Here is a 17,024-nt window from a genome sequence, read left to right on the forward strand (position 1 = left end):
GTCTTTGATCTTGCAGGTATAAGGTATTTGAAGGAACATTATTTTAGCTAATAATGTACTTCTGACTTTTACATTAATACTATAAATGAGTATTCAAGACATGCCACTCCGTAGTGCTCCCGTGAGGTTCCGATCCTTGCTTCCGTTCCGCATCTCCGTGATTGCGGACCCATTTAAGTGAATGGGTCCACATGCATGATGTGGAGTGCACATAGGCTGGTGCCCGTGTATTGCGGACCCAACGTTCGTGTGCAAAAGGCCTTAAATTGTTACTTTAGCCGTGAAATAAATGGACCTAAACTATTCATTCTGCCGTGTGCATTTTTAAATCAATTTCAGATGTCAAATGGAGGTGTACCAGGAATTTAGCTGCACATTATACAAAATAAATGTATTTACGTACAGGAAAATATGCTTGCCTTCACTAGCGGACTGTGCGAGTGTAATCTGCAGAGAAAATGATATGCAATCTAAATAAGCACCTGCGAAGCCCTGTAGGATCTTTCATCAGCAAAAGCATTAGGAAGGTTAAATAGCACATTACGCAATTTTAGCGCTGTTTGAATTCATGTTTATTTAAGGATTATGGATGACTTTATGCGAATAATGTTTCCAGCTCCTTACATTTAAAGGGAAAGTAAGGCCTCATTTACACAACCATGCGAATTTTGCAGTCCACAAAGAGTGGATCTGCAAAATACAGTTACGGGCTATGTGCATACTGCTTGTGCGGTACCAATAATAGAAACGCCTATTGTTGTCTTGATTGTAAAGTGCTGCAGAAAATGTTGGTGCTATGTAAATAAAGATTATATTTTTTTTATATATTTTTTATAACATAAAAGCATACATTACTCGATACCTGGCACAGCATGGAATTAATAAAGTAGAGAATGGAGAGTACAAGGAATCACACTTATTATTAATATTCTTGTTATGTTCTATAATTTGCAGTACGGCCTTTTTGGCGGTTCCTTAGAGATGAATGGGTCCGCATCCAAACCGCCAAAAATGCTGATTGGACACACACAAAAAATACAGTCGTGTGCATGAGGTCTAAACTTGATCCTGGGATCTTTTATAGGAAATTCTCTCAAATGTTGCTACATTGTGTGTGTGTGTGCAGTGGGTAGGGCGGTCCCTGTAAATGTAGGAGTGCAGAACATTTGGGCATTACGCTTGACTGGACCATTGGAAACAGTCTGCTAAGCGTATGTCCTAGATGTATGCAACTGTATGCCTGTACTGTTGCATATGTCTGCCATTGAAAAAAAAATATCACAAGGTATACATAGCATTGGAATCAGATCTTCCATTTTCTTAGCTCACTTTTACCCTAGCGGCTGAGATCCATCATCATAGGTTTTTTTAGGTGATTTGCTGAAAATATCCAACCAGAGATTATACCTGCTTTGTATTCTACTTGTATTGCTCATTGCCAGGTTTCTAAAATTAAATGTATGCTACAGTGAGAACAGGTTTTTGGGATCTCTCTTCTGTTGCATCACTATATCACTACAGGGAGTGCAGAATTATTAGGCAAGTTGTATTTTTGAGGATTAATTTTATTATTGAACAACAACCATGTTCTCAATGAACCCAAAAAACTCATTAATATCAAAGCTGAATATTTTTGGAAGTAGTTTTTAGTTTGTTTTTAGTTTTAGCTATTTTAGGGGGGATATCTGTGTGTGCAGGTGACTATTACTGTGCATAATTATTAGGCAACTTAACAAAAAACAAATATATACCCATTTCAATTATTTATTTTTACCAGTGAAACCAATATAACATCTCAACATTCACAAATATACATTTCTGACATTCAAAAACAAAACAAAAACAAATCAGTGACCAATATAGCCACCTTTCTTTGCAAGGACACTCAAAAGCCTGCCATCCATGGATTCTGTCAGTGTTTTGATCTGTTCACCATCAACATTGCGTGCAGCAGCAACCACAGCCTCCCAGACACTGTTCAGAGAGGTGTACTGTTTTCCCTCCTTGTAAATCTCACATTTGATGATGGACCACAGGTTCTCAATGGGGTTCAGATCAGGTGAACAAGGAGGCCATGTCATTAGATTTTCTTCTTTTATACCCTTTCTTGCCAGCCACCCTGTGGAGTACTTGGACGCGTGTGATGGAGCATTGTCCTGCATGAAAATCATGTTTTTCTTCAAGGATGCAGACTTCTTCCTGTACCACTGCTTGAAGAAGGTGTCTTCCAGAAACTGGCAGTAGGACTGGGAGTTGAGCTTGACTCCATCCTCAACCCGAAAAGGTCCCACAAGCTCATCTTTGATGATACCAGCCCAAACCAGTACTCCACCTCCACCTTGCTGGCGTCTGAGTCGGACTGGAGCTCTCTGCCCTTTAACAATCCAGCCACGGGCCCATCCATCTCGCCCATCAAGACTCACTCTCATTTCATCAGTCCATAAAACCTTTGAAAAATCAGTCTTGAGAAATTTTTTGTCCCAGTCTTGACGTTTCAGCTTGTGTGTCTTGTTCAGTGGTGGTCGTCTTTCAGCCTTTCTTACCTTGGCCATGTCTCTGAGTATTGCACACCTTGTGCTTTTGGGCACTCCAGTGATGTTGCAGCTCTGAAATATGGCCAAACTGGTAGCAAGTGGCATCTTGGCAGCTGCACTCTTGACTTTTCTCAGTTCATGGGCAGTTATTTTGCGCCTTGGTTTTTCCACACGCTTCTTGCGACCCTGTTGACTATTTTGAATGAAACGCTTGATTGTTCGATGATCACGCTTCAGAAGCTTTGCAATTTTAAGAGTGCTGCATCCCTCTGCAAGATATCTCACTATTTTTGCCTTTTCTGAGCCTGTCAAGTCCTTCTTTTGACCCATTTTGCCAAAGGAAAGGAAGTTGCCTAATAATTATGCACACCTGATATAGGGTGTTGATGTCATTAGACCACACCCCTTCTCATTACAGAGATGCACATCACCTAATATGCTTAATCGGTAGTAGGCTTTCGAGCCTATACAGCTTGGAGTAAGACAACATGCATAAAAAGAATGATGTGGTTAAAATACTCATTTGCCTAATAATTCTGCACTCCCTGTATGTGTCTCTCGCACGGACTTCTATAAAAATCCTTCTTCGCAATTAGAGCTGCTGAGAATTAATAAAATGTATCTGAATTCTTTCCTGGTATGTTTCCGGGGTTGACCTCTCATGTTGTAGCTAGGTTCTGGTCCAAGGTTTACACTTTGGTTAGCTCTGTCATTGAAAAAAAAATCCCCAAATTTGCCCAATACATCTGCACGACAGGGGCAATACATATTGTAGCTAATTGGAAATCAACGTGCCTTTCTTTTCAGGCAGTTAAGGAGAGAGTCAAGAGAACAAATTTCAGCTATGCGATCTTATTCCATGTATTAATTAACCACTTAAAGGGATTCTGTCACCTCCCCTCAGCCAAAAAACGATTTAAAAGCAGCCATGCAGCACAGCTTACCTGGATTAAGCTGTGCTGTTTAATCTTGAAATCCGTCCAGCAGTTACTTTAAAAAACGACTTTGATCAATAAGGAAATGCGTCCTGAAGGTGCCCAGAGGGGCGTTTTTTTCTTCCTAGTGAGCCCAGTACCGCCCCTCTTTCAGTGCCCAGCCCGCCTTCCTTGTATTTTCTAACTGCCGCCCCCAGCCTGCCACAGCCTCTCCTGCCTCTCCTCCCCCTCCCTCACGCCGAACGAAGTCTCGCACAGGCGCAGTACCCACTGAGGGCTGCGCCTGTGCGATCATCAGGAGACTGAGGGCGGCAGCTTCATCTTCGTCACTGGGCATGCGCCGAGCCCAGTGACGTCCGATGCTCTCTCTTCCCTCAGTCAGCAGGGAAGAGAGAGCATCGGACGTCACTGGGCTCGGCGCATGCCCAGTGACGAAGATGAAGCTGCCGTCCTCAGTCTCCTGATGATCGCACAGGCGCAGCCCTCAGTGGGTACTGCGCCTGTGCGAGACTTCGTTCGGCGTGAGGGAGGGGGAGGAGAGGCAGGAGAGGCTGTGGCAGGCTGGGGGCGGCAGTTAGAAAATACAAGGAAGGCGGGCTGGGCACTGAAAGAGGGGCGGTACTGGGCTCACTAGGAAGAAAAAAACGCCCCTCTGGGCACCTTCAGGACGCATTTCCTTATTGATCAAAGTCGTTTTTTAAAGTAACTGCTGGACGGATTTCAAGATTAAACAGCACAGCTTAATCCAGGTAAGCTGTGCTGCATGGCTGCTTTTAAATCGTTTTTTGGCTGAGGGGAGGTGACAGAATCCCTTTAAGTAACCCAGCCCAATTTTTTTTCCTCCCTGCCTTCCAAGAACTGTAAATTTTTCATTCCCATAGTCATATGAGGGCTTCTTTTTTGCGAGGCAATTTGTGTTTTTAATGGCTCCATTTAATTTACCATATCTTGTATTGACAAATGGAAAAAAAAAATTGTCGGGTGAAATTGGAAAAAACACACCACAATTCTCTTAGGCCCCTTTCACACGGGCGAGAATTCCGCACGGGTGCAATGCATGAGGTGAATGCATTGCACCGCACTGAATCCGGACCCATTCACTTCAATGGGGCTGTGTACATGAGCGGTGATTTTCACGCATCGCTTGCGTTGCGTGAAAATCGCAGCTAGCTCTATATTGTGCGTTTTTCACGCAACGCAGGCCCCATAGAAGTGAATGGGGATGCGTGAAAACCACAAGCATCCGCAAGCAAGTGGTTGCATGGTTGCTAGTAGACGATCGGGATGGAGACCCGATCTTTATTATTTACCCTTATAACATGGTTATAAGGGATAATAATAGCATTCTTAATACAGAATGATTAGTAAAATAGTGATGGAGGGGTTAAAAAATAAAAAACAATTAATAAACCTTAATCCACTTGAACGCTCAGCCTGACATGTCGTCTTTCTTTTTTTGATGAAAAGGACCTGTGGTGACGTCACTGCGCTCATCACATATTCCATCACCATGGTGATGGACCATGTGATGAGCGCAGTGATGTCATCAAAGGTCATTTAGACAGGTCCTGAAGAAAGTAGAAAGAAGAGGAGATCCGCTAGCGATCAAGTGGATGTGGTGAGTTAAATGTCTTTATTATTTTTAACCCCTCAATGGGCATTTTACTAAGCATTCTGTATTAAGAATGCTATTATTTTCCCTTATAACCATGTTATAAGGGAAAATAATAAAATCTACACAACGCCGATACAAACCCGAATTTCTGTGAAGAAGTTCGGGTCTGGGTACCAAACATGCCGATTTTCCTAATGCGCGTGCAAAACGCATTAAAATGCTTTGCCCTTGCGTGGAAAAATCGTGCATTTTCCCGCAACACACCCGCATCTTGTCCGGCCCTCACACGCGAAGCCCGTGTGAAAGAGGCCTAATAGTTTTTTGAGTTTTGTTTTTATGGTATTCACTGTCCACTAATAATTGCATGACAACCTTAAGGGCTCATTCAGACGGCCGTATGCTGTCCGCAAAAATGCGGATCCGTTTTTTTGCGGATAGTTCAGCATATCCGCAAAAAAACTGATTGCATTTTTTTTCTGATCCCTAGACTACAATAGGGCCATGTCCTGATTTTCACTGACAAATATAGGACATGTTTAATTTTTTTGCTGAGCCGTGCAATGGAAAGAAAAGGGCCCCATAGAAATGAATGGGACAGCATCTAATCCGCAAAAAAACGATCCGCATTTTTGCAGACAGCATAAGGACGTCTGAATGAGCACTTATTCTGAGGGTCAGTGTTACAAAATTTATATCGGTTTATGTTTTACTACAAAAAAAATAAAAAATTAATTGGTAACATTTTGGAGTATGGATGACTTTTTGATAGCTTTTTATTCAATTTTTTTGAGGGGTAGGGTGACCAAAAAATTGCAAATTGCAAATTTTTTTTTATTTCTATCATAGCATTTACCATGCAAGAAAACTACTATTATATTTTAATAGTTCAGAATTTGCTGTTTATTCTTTTTTATTATTTCTTTTTATGTGCAAAATTGGGGAAGGGGGTAATTATTTATTTTTATTTTTTTATTTACTTTTTACACTGCTACAAGACTTGTACTATTTCATGCTTTGTGATTTCCAGTGTCTGATCGTGAAGCTGTGCCTTGGGCACAGCTTTTCAGGCAGCTAGCCATGACAGGCCTGGGAACCTTCACAAGGCCCCAGGCTGTCATGCCAACTGATTAGACCCCGTGATTTTGCTATAAGGGCTTAGATCGGGCGACAGACAGAGCCCCCTCCTGCTGTATAACTGCTTAAATGCTGCAGTATTGACAGTGGCATCTGAGGGGTAAATGACCGTGGTCAGTCATCTCTGATCCCGGTCATTGTGGTAGGGTGCCTGCTGTATTATACAGCCGGCACCCACTGTGTATGATGCTGAATCACCTTGTGAACTCAGTCCATACATGCCCCATCCACCCATGATGGATATTTCCGTCGTTGGTTGTTAGGGGTCAGTATTTGCTCACTGGCTACCCCTGGTCTGCATCATCTGGTTCAAACGCCACAGTCTCTTGACTTCCTTTTTACTCTGCATTATGGTACATTGATGCATGTGTACAGATGCTTAGATATACAGTATGAACCCATAGTACTATTTATTATTCTATTTATTCTGCAGAGGTCCTCTATGTTGTACATTCTTTGGGGGAAACATATCAAGCCCTGCTGTGCAGAATTCTGGCTTCAAAAAGTCCCCAAATAGGGGCTTTGCACCTTGGTGGGGTCATTTGCAAAAAAATTATTGCGACATTTTGCATTTTTACACCACTCACTCCAATTTTGAAAAGTAGGTGGAAAAGCGGATGTGGTTAGCTATGTTGATAAGTTTCACTTTAAAAAAAGTTGCAAACTGCCTCCAGTATCTGGGAGGCGTAGGAACACTAGGGTAACATTTCTAGACAAAAGTGTTAGGGTTAACAAACAACGTGTGACATTTAATAGATTTGGTGCAGAGTATTCCAACCCAGACTCAAGAAAAACTGACTTCAAATACTGTACCTTTTACACTTGCGTTGTTTGATTCCAGCAGTCAGTTCCATTGCCTGAACTGCCTGCATGATCAGGCAAACTGTATGCAAACGCATGTCATTCTCTCTGACTGATCAGCCATTTTTCCTGATCAGTCTGAAAAATGCCTGAACAGTCAGAAAAATGCATCGCAATGCCGGATCCGTTTTTCCGGTGTCATCAGGCAAAAGGGATCCGGTATTTATTTTTTTCTCATTTTTAAAGGTCTGCGCATGCGCAGACCGGAAGGACGGATCCGGCCTTCCGGTATTTTTTGCCGGAGATAAAACCGTAGCATGCTGCGGTTTTCTCTTTTGCCTGATCAGTCAAAATGACTGAACTGAAGACATCCTGATGCACACTGAACAGATTGCTCTCCAGTCAGAATGCATGGGGATATAACTGATCTGTTCTTTTCCGGTATAGAGACCCTGTGACGGAACTCTATGCCGGAAAAACGCTAATGTGAGTAAGTACCCTTACTCTCAAATTTTTCCCTTTTGTGTACTCCCTTTTTCCTCCTTTTCTATTAAATATGGGTGAGGTGTATGTGGTGGTTTGTGTTACTGTTCTTGAAATGAAAATTCTGTAAAAAGTTTTGAAACTTACATAAAAGCCTTTTCAGCTGTGCTTTACAGGTGAAGGAAAGGTTAATGGCAGACATTTGGAAAAGTATAAGAGTATAGTTGGTGATATATTCTTCATCACTTAGGCTCTTTGTTTTTACATGTTTATTGTAATTAGTGATGAGCGGCAGTGGCAATATTTGAATTCGCAATATTTCGCGAATATTTTGTAGAATATTCGTTATATATTCGAGAATTTGAGATTATATTCTTAATTGCGAAAATCGGCAATGTATTATTCGCGTAATGCGTGCGAAATACTGGCGTGGGTCACTTATGCTAAAAAAAATTTAAGCTGGTATAAGTTTCCTGAGACTGGAGAAAATGGTTGGCACGGCAGAACATTAGAATAGCTTTATATGTAGATAGAGTGCTCCAATATATTTGCACTTGCGAATTTTCGGCAATTAATGATGCACATTTTTTTTGCAATACGTGCAACTTGTGACATCAAAGCACTATGTAGCATGTATGTATGGACAGCAGAACCTACCAGCTACACTATAGATCAGGCATGCTCAACCTGCGGCCCTCCAGCTGTTGTAAAACTACAACTCCCACAATGCCCTGCTGTAAACTTCTAGTTGTAGGCTGTTCGGGCATGCTGGGAGTTGTAGTTTTGCAACAGCTGGAGGGCCGCAGGTTGAGCATGCCTGCTATAGATCAATCTAACCTACATTGACTATTTCCCACTAACTATCTGAAGTATATACTGTATATAAGTTAACTGTCTAATGTAATACAACAAACCACAGAGCACAGCAATGACACTGCTGTCTCTTTCATAACTGCAATAAACTTTAGAAAATAGCTGCTGGGGAGTTTCTTATATAGTTAGGGGTAGGCAACTTTCCTATTGGTTACTAGGGATGTTGCTAAGCTGTGACAATGCCTTCTCATTGGCCCACAAGCTAGAAGAAGGGAGGGATGATCACCTGATGTGTACTGTGTTAAAAAAAATATATATATTCGGCATTACGAATATATAGAACTATATTCTAAATATTCGCGAATTCTCAAAGTGCCGATATTCACAATAAAAATTAGCTTTTCGATTATTCGCGCTCAACACTAATTGTAATGTGTATCATGTCACTTCTTTTTGCAGAGACCTAAGAAACCACCTCCTCCATTGGCTCCAGTTACCAAGTCAGGAACAGGTAACTAAAATAAGTAAAACTAATTACCCTAATTTTCTTCCAAGGATCTATCTATCTGTTTATTATCTATCTCATATCTATCTATTATCTATCCATCGATCTATCTATCTAACTGGGGAAATAAACGGGTCTAAGACCCTTCACTGACATTGGAGTGCTGCCTCATCATATGTTTTTGGGATATTTATCTATCTATCTAATCTATCTACTATCTATCTATTTCCTATCTTACTATCTACATTGTCTATCTATGCAATCTATGTAATCTATCTATCTATCTATCTATATCTATCTATTCTAATCTATCTATTCTAATCTAATCTATCTATATCTATCTATGTAATCTTTCTAATCTATCTATATCTATCTATCTATCTATCTATCTAATCTTTCTAATCTATCTATCTATCTATCTATCTATCTATCTATCTAATCTATCTAATATACCCTTGCATCACAGAAGGAAAGTTCCTAAAGAAGCAGAAACAGTTGCCACCTAGTGGCCATTATTTTCAATAATTTAGTGAATGCATTGCCTTTGGAAGAGGCATTGAATTGATCTGCAAACTAAATTCACTGATGGTAGCTGACCACCATCTAAACTTGATTTTGAGCATGGTCTTCCTGTAATAACTATATACAGCATAATGCATTAAGGTACTGACAGGCGGTTGAAAACAGAAATGTCATTACACAGTAAAATTCTCATAATATGTGTCCCTCCAGTTCAAGAAAAAAAAAATCACATTGTAAAATGAATAGCCCACATACCTGAGGCTATCCTTTTCAAGTTTTTATCTGCAGATTTGCTAATTCTCAAGCTGCTCTTCTGCCATCCAAGATGGCAGTACCGCTTCTCAGAGCTGTGTGGTCTACATTGTGCGTCTGTAGAAAAACCACTTCCTACTTGTCCAGTCCTGCTCTTGGATTTCAGGAAATTTCTTGGCCTACCAAATGCACATTATGCATCAGGTAGTCTGAGAAGTGGTGCAGCCATCTTGGATGGCAGAATAGGAACCAGGAACTGACAGATCTGAAGCTAAAAGGATAAGGAGGGCAGTAGGTAAGTGTTCTCTCATTCCCCAGGTAATGTTTTTTTTTTGTTTTTTTTCTTGAACCGGACTTTCGGTTTAAGACTTGGTTTTAGTACAATCACGTGCTAAAACTAAGATGGGGAATTTCAGCCTCGTCTTCTTGCTAACCAGTGAACAGTAAGTACGGCCACACATGGTGGAAGTGCTGCAGATTTTGATCAATGGTGTAAAGAATCCGTGGCATTATAAAGTATCAGCAAAGTGGATGACCTTGTAAAAATTCTCATCTACACGCTGTGAATTTTTTTTTGCAACAAACTCACACATAACCTGACATGCAGTGTGAATTTCAAATCAACAGCATGGGAATTTATGCTGAGGAAATCCATGGCAAATCCACATCCAAGTTTGCAGCAAAGTCCGCGCGGAAATCATGCAAATTTTGATGTAGATTCTGCTACAAAATTTATCCCAAGGAGGGGGCAAAGAGAGTGGATTAACGCTGTAGAATTTGACTGCATTCAGGGTTTGTTTGTAGTCTGTTACCATGGAGACTTATAGGGTTGCATTGATGCTGTACGCAGGATATTTTTAAGCAAATCTAGCAAAATTGCTTTTGTGTGTATTATATGCATTGGAGCAATAAGAAAATTGGTTATAAAACTGTACATATCCATACATATATGTTGCAATACAATTGTTCTACTTAAACAGCACCTTCTCATAAGTCTTGCAAGTTCTGTTGGGTGATTTAAGCTGAACGTTATGAGTTAAACATAATTAAAGTAGAATTTGCATTTAAATCCTGTACCAGGATCCCACTTAATGTTACTGTGGGGCATTAAAAGCATGTACATCTGTGCATAAAGTAGGATAAAAATAGGCTGAGTGCACCGAGGGCAGCTGCGTAAATGAAGAAAAATCACAACACTGTAGCTAATTCCAATCACAAGTCAGATAATGAGGTTTCTGCAGAGCTTTTTCTATTCTTGTTTTGTGTATCTGGGGAATCAAGCCCAGGACGGATCCAGATCAGTACAGATGTGGTGACCACGGATTACATTATATTTCTTTATGTGGACAAGGTTTTGTCGGATGAGATTTATTTTACGTGTGTTTCAGAGGTAGGGCAGAATCTATACCTCCTCTATTTGCATAGATGAATTTTAAGTCGATGGGGTATTGAGCTAGACAAGATAATCTTCTATCCATCAAGGTGTCCTGACTAAGCTCCTTGCATTATATTGTACAGCTCCTTTCCCTGGAGTATGCAGTCTGAATCATGGCTGTAATCCCTGTGCTGTGCTTAGAATGCTGCAGTATGATGCAGGTTACGGATGTGCCGTCTTGTAGATAAGTTTATGTTTTTTTTTTTTTTTTATTGCAGTAGGCACATCAGACAGGAAGCAGGAGATCAGGAAGATTCCTCCAGAAAGGCCCGAAACCCTCCCGCACAGGCCAGATGAGAAGGGTAAGTGCTGCGCAATATTCCAAAGGAAATGTATCAACAGAAAATGGAATGTTATAGGTTTTAATCAGTTTTTTATTATACCGGTAAGTCTATTATGTGTTTTATTTTTGGTGTTTTTATGAGGCTAAAACTGGTTATACACATTCAATAGCTTTTGGCCAACAGCTATCCCTTCTGCATCCCTATAAACATACACGCTTGGCCAAATATGCATGTGCACTCCTAGGGGTGCTTCTAGCATTTCTGCTGCCTAAGATGAAAATTGAAATGGCGCCCCCTCAATCTCCCTGCCAAATTCAACCCCTCCCCCCAGCCTGAGTTGCCGCATCCTGGTGTAAGTGGTCACGATGACATCACCGTGACCTCCTGCGTGGGCCTCAGGTGGCGAGATGTGCCACCTCACACCCAGCACAGTAGTGTCCACCTAACTCACTGTTCTCGGCAGTTTCAGCTAACCATATACTAATGGGTGTGGGGGTCTTAAGGCTTGGTATGCCAGTCCAGGGTCTCTGGAGGGGGGTAAGGATCGGTCTCCCTCTCTTCCTGGAGAATGTATTATGGTTAAAGTTTTTTTTTAGACTAATACTGTCCTAAGGATAGGTCATCATTATCTGATCGATGGGGTTCCGACACCCGGGACCCCCACTGATCAGCTGTTTGAGTAGGCAACAGCACTCGTAGTGGTGCCTCGGCCCTCTCACAGTTTTACACAGGCCATTGACAACACGTTCACCAGTCGCGTGGCCTAGGCGCAGCTCAGCGCTTTTCAAGTGAAAGGGGCTGAGCACGATACTAAGCACAGCCTCTATACAATGTACAGCGCTGTGCTTGGTAAGCACGGAGATGGCTGCGTCACTCACAGGAGCATCGGTGCCTTCTCAGATAGCTGATTGGCAGGGGTCCCGGGTGTTGGAGCCTCATTGATCAGCTACTGAGACCTATCCAGAGGAAAGGTTATCAGTATAAAAATCTCAGAAAAATCTTTTAAAGGGAGTCTGTCACCACATTTGAGCATATTAGACTGATCAAACCGTTATATGTGCACCCGAGAACTTAAAAACTGTACCTTTGTTGTATCTAATGGAGTTTTCTTTCAGCCAAAAAATGAACTTTTAAGATTCTGTAAATGCGCCCTCTCAAGTGCCCAGGGCGGCGTCTCAATCGTCCGAGCCCCATGCAGCACCTCCTCAACGGCTCATAACCCCGCCCTCCGTGTGCCTCTGCCTGCCCGTTTACTCTCCTCCTCTCTCCTTTTCCACTGCGCCCGCTACGAATTTGACCGCGCAGCCGCAGTGGAAAAGGAGAGAGGAGGAGAGTAAACGGGCGGGCAGAGGCACACGGAGGGCGGGGTTATGAGCCGCTGAGGAGGTGCTGCCTGGGGCTCGGACGATTGAGACGCCGCCCTGGGCACTTGAGAGGGCGCATTTACAGAATCTTAAAAGTTCATTTTTGGCTGAAAGAAAACTCCATTAGATACAACAAAGGTACAGTTTTTAAGTTCTCGGTGGCACATATAACGCTATTTGATCAGTCTAATATACTCAAATGTGGTGACAGACTCCCTTTAACTCATTCCACATCTGTAGTGAAGGGTTGTCATATACCACTATGCGCCCTAAGACTTTAGTGGCCAAAAATATAACCAAAGAGTATCCTCTTGTCATAAAACTGGCCATGATTGTACTAGATGTATTGTAAGGTGTAGCTGCGGCCACTATAAGGCTATGCGTCACTGTGGGGTCTGTCACGGTTTCACTGATGCAAAAGTGAGCAGACCCCCCTTTATATAGACAGTTCCCCTTTAAAGAGGTATGTCCGCTTTCCTGTCTTGTCTGGTTTGGTAAATTATTGTATGCTCCATAATAACACAATTCTGTAGCGTCTTTCCCTATGAATTGGAGCTGTGCTGTTCTTCTTAGTAGTCTTTACTGAATGAATTGATAGCTGGATGTTACTGGTGAGGGGTCTTTCCCTAACACAATGTGACACCAACCAATCAGTGCTGTCAGTGGCAAAGGGACACACCCCGTTGACAAGGGAATTGGTAACGCCCATTTACCATAACATCAATTTATTAATAAATGTGAAAAATAAACAAATCAGTATTCAAATCCCTATTCATTTCATATAAGCAGGGGTGGATTGGTCATAGACCCTACAGGGACATTTCCCAGTGGGCCATTAAAGCTCCCCTCGGGTTGTCTGCTGGGTGCTCTCAGCATTAATTAATGCTACAGTAGGGGCATCAGCTCCTGAATTCAACTGTATTACCGGCCTCAGGACTGAGACAGTTGAATACTGCAGTGGGGCAGTAGAATTTTGTACTGCGCTGTGGTATTTGGTTCTTCTGGGGTTGTATTTTGTGCTGTATGGTATTGCTGGCCCTGCCTGCTACTGTTGTCCCTGCCTATCTGTGTTTGGACCCACCTACAATATGAGGCCACTTTGAGGTTTATTTCCTGGGTCACTTTAAGCTCCCAGTCCACCCCTGCATATAAGGATTGGGGACTGCAAGACCAACATAATAAGGTTTATTGATGGTGAGCAGTACTACTTAGTCCTTTTGAATGGATTTCTAGTTTGTGATGTTTTGTTGTTATAGAGAGGTCCGACAGAGATCACAAAGTGGATAGTTCACTGAAACACTCAGTTCCCGCTATACCTCCAAAGAAGCCCCGCCCACCCAAGACTAGCACATCCAATAAATCTGGCACCCTTCCTCCTCGGAGGCCAGAGAGACCAGCAGGACCTGTAACGCATGCACGGTAAGTCCACAAGTAGTATCCGACCAACTTGTTTTATGTTATCCCAAGAATTGCAAAAAAAACTTTTATGTATCAATAATTAGAAAATAAAGAAAGTACACATCTCCTTTAGGGTTCATGCACACAACCGCAAAATACGGATCCACAAAAAATACAGATGACGTCCATGTGCATTCCGTATTTTGTGGAACAAAAAAAAGGTGGCCCCTAATAGAACAGGCCTATCCTTGTCCGTAATGCTGACAATAATAGGACATGTTCTATTTCTTTGCGGAACGGACATATGGAAACGGAATGCTCATGGAGTAACTTCAGTTTTTTTTTTTGCAGACCCATTGAAATGAATGGTTCCGCATACAGTCCGCAAAAAGAACGGACACGGAAAGAAAATGCGTTTGTGTGCATAAGCCCTTAACCAGAGGACTATATGATAAGAAAACACAGGCTGTGATGTCCTCTAGATGTCTCTTTGCATTTACTTAGGTACCTGAACTGAATCGAGACCACTGCATTGTGGGATATGTAGTCAGTGTGAGGGAACCACACCAGAAGGACATGAAAATCACAATAATTATATATATATGTTATAGTTAAAGGTCATCTCCACCTAAGAGAGAAAATATTTTTTGTGCTGCTCCGGATTTTCAGTATGGTGGCATAAACTGTACACCCGCCCCTGTGTACACATGGAAGATGTCCAGTTATTATATGATCTCATCCACTTAAGTGTAATGAGGAGTTAATTGAACTCTCAGAAGTGTTCTTGTGCATACTGGAGTGTAATCCAAGTCAGTGATGGTCCAGATTTAGGTGACAGAGGTCACCTCTGTCAGCTCCGCAGTCTGAACATGGTATACCATAGAGGAGTTATATTTATCATCGTGTGCTTGCTCAGTGTAGGATAGTCAAGTTGTCTTACTAATTACTTTTCACACTGCAGCATACTGACAAGTATCCGTTTTGTCATCAAGATCAGCCCTCTGTTCCAATAGTTTCACATATACCGTGTATATACTGTACATAGAGACTTCACTTGTACAAGTAAAGGTTGTATAAAGTGAATCTGTCAGTAGTTATGACCATGTTAAACTGTTGACAGCAACTACATATGGGTTGGTCATACAAGCAGATAAGGTAAAAAAAATACAGAAGAGAGAGCTCCCCCAAACTCTGACCCTTCCAATATCTTCTTGTGCAGAGAACATAACACAGCTGGCCACTCAACCTGATAGCGGATATACAGGATTAGACATATCATAAACTAAATTGCAAAGTCCTCTTTATACCATGCATGGCAGACACAGCTGATGTGGGGGAGAGCAATGCCTAAATGGGTATTCCGATTGTTTCAAGTTATCCCCTATCCACTGGATAGGGGATAACTATTAGATCGGTGGGAGTTCTACCGCTGGGACCCCCATGAATCACCAGAATGGGGGCCCCGTACCCCGTATCAGATATTGATGACCTCAGGATAGGTCATCAATATCTGATCGGTGGGGGACCAAGTCCCAGCACTCCTGCCAATCAGCTGTTTGAAGAGGAGCCGGTGCTCATGTGTGCGCTGCTTCCTTTTCTTACACTGCGCGTCATCTCCATTGTAGCGGCAGTGCAGTGCAATTACAAGTGCTCATACCATCAAAGTGCATGTGACAAGCACTTGCAATTACACTGCACCGCCGAGACAAGCAAGACCACGTGCAGTGTAATTCTGAACAAGAAGCAATGCTCACACAAGCACTGTCTCCTTTTCAACCAGCTGATCAGTGGGGGTGTCGGAACCCCATCGATCTGATATTGATGACCTATAATCTGAGAATAGGTCATCAATATAAAACCCCTGCACAACTGCTTTAATTCTTTATAGGACTCTAACCTTCAAATGATCTGTCTTAGGCCTCATGCACGCGAACGTATTTTCTTTCCGTGTCTGTTCAAATTTTTTTTGCGGATAGGATGCAGACCCATTCATTTCAATGGGTCCGCAAAGAATGCCGACAGCACACCGTGTGCTGTCCGCATCCGTATGTCCGTTCCGTAGCCCCGCAAAAAAAATAGAACATGTGCTATTTTTGTCAGTTTTAGGCATTGTTACAATGGATTTGCAAAAAAAAAACAGATGGCATACGGATGACATCCGTTTTTTGTGCAGATCCGCAATTTGCGGACCGCAAAACACATACGGTCGTGTGCATGTAGCCTTAGGCTACTTTCACATCAGGGGCAGGGGCAGGGATCAGCAAAAATGCTTCTGTTATGATAATACAACCGTCTGCATCCATTCTGAACGGATCCGGTTTTATTGTATCTCTAAAATGATCGAGGCGGGGCATGTCTGAGAAAACGGATCCAGCACCCTTGACTTAGGCCTCATGCACACGACCGTTGTGTGCACCCGTGGCCGTTGTGCCGTTTTCCGTTTTTTTCTGCGGCTCCATTGACTTTCAATGGGGCCGTAGAAAACTCGGCTTGTGCACCGTTTTTACACCGCGCCCGTGACCCGTGTTTCGAGGCCGTGAAAAAAATATAACCTGTCCTATTTTTTTCACGGCCAACGGTTCACGGGCCCATTCAAGTCAATGGGTCTGTGAAAATCACGGATGCACACAAGATTGTCATCCGTGTCCGTGATCCGTGTCCGTGATCCGTGTCCGTTTTTTCCTATCATTTCAATGGCAAACTTGACTTAGATTTTTTTTTCATCTTTCATGTCCGTGGATCCTCCAAAAATCACGGCAGACCCACGGAAGAAAAAACGGCCACGGATCACGGAACAACGGAACCACGTTTTGCGGCCCGAGAAAAAAAACTGTCGTGTGCATGAGGCCTTACATTGTGTTTCATGTCGGATTTGTCTCAGTTAGTAAGCCATTACTCACACAAAAACGCCGCTTGCGGCATGGGAACACAAGGAAATGGAATGGAATG

At 42.4% G+C, this 17,024-nt stretch overlaps 1 protein-coding gene across 5 annotated transcripts in view; it reads left to right on the forward strand.

Annotated features, from left to right (window-relative positions):
* The window catches only part of SH3KBP1 (SH3 domain containing kinase binding protein 1), a 395,797-nt gene that overhangs the window by 316,839 nt on the left and 61,934 nt on the right, over window positions 1-17,024 (forward strand). For all 5 annotated transcript variants that reach the window (XR_006388136.1, XM_044283978.1, XM_044283980.1 and 2 more), the window contains 3 exons: window positions 8,775-8,826; window positions 11,248-11,331; window positions 13,934-14,096. Coding sequence is in view for 4 of the 5 variants with exons in the window: in XM_044283978.1 (XP_044139913.1) it covers window positions 8,775-8,826; window positions 11,248-11,331; window positions 13,934-14,096 (299 nt within the window). In the remaining variant the exon portion in view is untranslated. The remainder of the gene's footprint in view (window positions 1-8,774; window positions 8,827-11,247; window positions 11,332-13,933; window positions 14,097-17,024) is intronic.

The sequence above is a fragment of the Bufo gargarizans genome, chromosome 3, assembly GCF_014858855.1.
Source record: "Bufo gargarizans isolate SCDJY-AF-19 chromosome 3, ASM1485885v1, whole genome shotgun sequence".
Classification (NCBI taxonomy): domain Eukaryota; kingdom Metazoa; phylum Chordata; class Amphibia; order Anura; family Bufonidae; genus Bufo; species Bufo gargarizans.